This window comes from Coffea arabica, chromosome 3e (assembly GCF_036785885.1).
Source record: "Coffea arabica cultivar ET-39 chromosome 3e, Coffea Arabica ET-39 HiFi, whole genome shotgun sequence".
Taxonomy (NCBI): Eukaryota; Viridiplantae; Streptophyta; class Magnoliopsida; order Gentianales; family Rubiaceae; genus Coffea; species Coffea arabica.
Window position 1 is genome coordinate 42858527 of NC_092315.1, and position 4595 is coordinate 42863121.

The 4595-nt window shown below is 35.0% G+C and overlaps 1 protein-coding gene across 1 annotated transcript; it reads right to left on the reverse strand.

The window, feature by feature from the left end:
• Window positions 1-1654: 1654 nt before the first annotated feature.
• Window positions 1655-3622, reverse strand: LOC113737668 (endochitinase EP3-like). The gene is made up of 2 exons (XM_027264862.2): window positions 3169-3622; window positions 1655-2236 (listed from the first exon to the last, which is right to left on the reverse strand). The coding sequence occupies exons 1-2, from the start codon at window positions 3575-3577 to the stop codon at window positions 1824-1826; spliced, it is 822 nt and encodes a 273-aa protein (XP_027120663.2). The 5' UTR covers window positions 3578-3622; the 3' UTR covers window positions 1655-1823.
• Between the last annotated feature and the right edge of the window lie 973 nt (window positions 3623-4595).

Sequence of the window (4595 nt, forward strand, 5' to 3'; positions counted from 1 at the left end):
GTTCATTTCTTCAATGAAATTAATCACTAAAATCACATAGGTGCACCTCTACTCTCGTGAGCGTACTCCCTATGTTTAGCACTTCTTAAACTAGTGTTAAATCTCAATTTTCATTGCAGAAACAACACCTTAAATAATCACAATCAATGGTACCAGATTAATCATGATTTAAAGAGCCAAAGTACTAAATAACTTGCTCAAATCATAGCAATCAAATAACCAAATAATAAATACTAACAATTATAGAAAGTTCAACCAAACCCAAGGCATAAACGTTAGAGACACATATTAAACACAAAATCCAGAACTTGCATATCAACTAAACTTAGAATCCAATACAAAAGATAAAGAGTTGGAAAAGAGATAACCATTGTCACATGAGCTTCAACTCCTCCTTTTTCATCTCCATTTTCATCCTAATCTAGCTAATATACAAGAATGGAAGAGCTATACTATTCTAAACTAAACTATCCTACTACTCAGAAAGTGCAAGAGCTACATCTCTGCACTCCAAGTTTCTCCTGTATGTCTCTCTATTCTCCCTTCAATCTTGCAAGCTTTGGCTATATAAAGGTGAAAGTTGGTCAAGAAGTGAGGTTTACACCTCCCTTTTACAGCTGGGAATGTTTCTCACATGTCTAGCATCACCTGTGACTTAGTGGAGGTGAAATTGAGTTTCCCACGTAAAGAGCAGCCTTCTCTGACCACAATCCGGCCAGAAATCTGGCCAAGTTCCGGCCGGATTGCTACAGTGACATTTTGGTGCACTTTTGTTCAATTTCCAGCTCTGCTCCAATTTTGTGTCAATTTCAACTGAACTTTTGTTGATGATAAAAGCTGATTTAGCTCTTGATCAACATAAAACTTGTAGCCCTTTGAGTTAGCTTTCCAATGCATCAAGAATCACCTCATTTGGATCTGTGTAGGCTGAGAAATGACCGAAATACCTTTGACTGCTCACTGCCCTATTTCAGCTTCGACCAATAGAAATTAGCTACTGTAATTCGGCTTTTTAACCTGGAAAACCTTCAAAATAGATTCAGATGTCTTCACCAAAGTTGTAGATCTATCTCTTATCTTCAAATTGGTTTAAGAATCATCTCAATCCGATCATTATAGCTCAAGTTATAGCCAAAATACGAAAATGTGTCAAAACTGTCAAAATGCACAAAATCCAAGTAAAAAGTGATAAAAACCTCATTTAATTACTTAAAAGCATTTTTCACCAATTATAGCCAAAATGAATCATTTTCTTCCAATAATGTAACCAAAGTGACTAACAATAATATAAAATATCATACAATTATTACATAAATTAGTCACTTATCAGCTTTTATTGGCAATTAGGTTTATTTTTATTATTGCACAGGTTCGGCACCTGTCATTAGGAGTACTGGTTTTGCTGTGGGATTTTTCGTTTTCTTTGTCAGCTGCGTCAGCTGCATGGTGCTTTAGAGCATAAGCCTTTGTTTTGTATCGAAACATCACGGCCAAAATTGCCAAAAGCATATCGAAACATGAACACAAAATGAAAGATGTGAGGAAACTTTAATGAAGATATGCCTTGAGATTTAAACACCAAAGACAAAAGCTCAAAAAATATTATCAACGGATCAAAATAAGAACTTGATTATTGGTAAAACACTCCAACAAGTTAAGTCGAACCAAGATCAACATAATCAATTATTTGATTTCAAGAGTCATAACTTTTGCTTGTAAAGAACAAATAAAGTTAAACAATTTATTGCTTTTTTCCCCCCAGTCAGCTGTGTACCTCAACATTATTTCACGTCAAAAACTTGTTTTTCCTCGGATTAAATACCCTAGCATCTGAGGTTATCACCAGTCTCGACACCCAATTGTCTACAATATTCAGTATAATACTCAACTCGAGCACTAACTGTGTTTGGATTTGCACCATCACATTCAAGCCGACCATTAATGGCACGAATTGTAGCCCCAAAACCCTGGCCAGAAGTGATAAGATCATGACAATGGTTCATCCAATACCACAAGCCAGTTTTGAATGAAATAACATTATTTGTAGCTACAGTTTCAGGTTGGCTGAGTCCATTGAATCCAATGCTTTCACCTGCTGGTCCATAGTTAGAGTTCCATGATAACTGTATTGGACCCCTGCCGTAATATCCCTTGCCTGGCACACATGGATACTGAGTGTTGCTCTCATCACAGTAATCTCTGGAGGGGCCGTCTATCTCTTCTATGTAGCACAAATCTGCGCAATATAAAGAAATTTTGTCACTCAATTGAAATGATTGATAAAGGGTTAGAATCAAAGAAAATCAGGAGGTCTGGAATTTTTTGTAAATTTTTAGATTTGATTGTTTTACTAATGAATTCAATTGGTGAGAAAAGACTTTATCCCATTTTGTAAAAATTGGGTTGGACAGACCTAAAGTAAACACTCTTTTTATGAGGTAAAATTTTAGAATGATTTAACATTATAGGGTTATACGATAGATAAATAAAAATTGGCAATAGCAAGATTAAGAAGGGACCAACAGTGATATAAAAATTACAAAGGTATCATGGACGTCTAAAATATATTTCGCTAATAAATTTGAACTAATTTACGGCCAAATTTAGGTGAAATAGTTAATTCTACTTGGTAAATTGGAAGTTCGGAAATGTGTATCTGTCAGTTGTCATACTCATGAGCGAGCCAATCTTAACTTAAAAAAAAAAAAGGAAAAAAAAAAAGGAAAAGAAAAAAGGAATCCAAAAGATAAAAGTAGAAAAGGCATGAATTTTAAAACGTAACCGTAATACCTTGTACCCGAAACAAATATGTGCAATACTTATTAAGCTAAGTAAAGCCACATGATCTACTCTTAGATGCAGCAAAATATACAACCACCTTAAGCTTGGAATGTAAAGGCAGAAAAACTTGCTTATGTAGATATAAAAGTGACCACTACAAGAAAAGTAAAAAGAATATGGAGATAATAATCCTTCTGTTCATCATGATAAATTATTTAACAGTAATAAATCTTTCATATTCAAGTTTTATTTTTTGAAGAAAAAATTCTTGGATAATAGTGCACAGGAGATTCCAAGATATACTATCTAGAAATTCACAGGAGCTACTAAAAAAGTAGAAAATATCTTCAAAATTTAATTTCCAAGCTAGTGTTATTCAAAACTTACGTCCAGTCTCATGAGTGACATGAGCAAAGAAAGCAGCAATCTCCCTTTTAGAATCATCAACAGAACCAGCGGTTCCAAACTGGGGATACGAGTTCAGAGCTTCAAGAAAAGCTGATCGAGTATAGAACCCTTTTCCAGCACAGCTTGAAGCAGCTTGATCAGCAATCCCATTAAAGAAAGCGTCCGTCACAATATCAGCAACTGAAACGCCACTATTACCACTGCTCGGAGCAGCGGTGCAAGGGCCGGATTGACAGCCAGAGCCGCAGTAGTCGTTGCCGGTACCGCAATAGCCGAATTTGCTGCAGCACAAGTCTGGTGCACAGCCGCAGTTTTGGCTTGAAATCAGCTGTGGAAAGGCTCCTACAAGAACTACAATGGAGAAAATGATGGTTGGAAAACTCTTCATTTTTGGATTTGATAAAGGAGAGAAGCTTGTGGGCAGCAGTTGTATCAGAAAAAAGGGTATATGTAGGGAAGAGAACTGAAAACTGATCAGCTTGTGTGAAGCATGCACAGCTGCTATTGTTGAAAATATTGAATTTGAGCAATTAAAGAAAACAGAACAGAAGACGAAAGCGTGAATGGTTGACTTCTATCGAGAGTATTGACTTTGACATTGTCAATGAAGCGGAAACTTTCTTTCTTGGCTTCTAGAATGGGAAAGGTCAAAAAGAAAGATTTTGGCCAATTCGTATGAACAATTGTGAGAATAAGGCATGTAGACTCACAAGTCCCCACTAGAATGTGTGCAAAAATATAATTTGAAGTTGCCTAAATCATTTAATTTCATGCTTGTTATTGAGTTTATTTGCCTAACTGTGTTTTAGTAATACTTCAAAATTGTGTTTGAGTTAGAACGGAAAAAAATATGAGACATTTTTTTTTTAATTGCAATTCCAGAAATAAAATCTTATAAAACATGTATTAGAAAAATTTTGAGGGTAAATGATATGAAAAAAAAGAAGAAGAAATAGTTCTATAAATTGACATAAGTGTTCATCGGCTTTTGGAAAAATTAAGAAAGAATAAAGCAGCCGACATATCTATCATGCATAACAACATTATGTGGCTTTTGTTAGTACACGCTATGACCATATATGTTTCATTTGAGATGCTTGTCGGACGTGTTGAATTGTTGGCAATGAAATGCTCCAAAATGTCAGCACTATAGTTTATAAATAGTATTAGGTCATAGTGAATTATCGACATATCGTTACATGCAGAGTCGTGAAAATATACAAGTCTTTCCCTATCATTAATTAGTTGGTCAAATGACAATTTTAGAGTGGCTGCTGACTATGTCAAGAAACATCTTGCAGTAAATTGGGCGATTTAATGTACTTTTCTTTTTCTAAATATTTGCACTTAAACTCTCAAATCGACCATAGTTTTAACTAATTTTGCTCTGGCTTTATTCTTGATTC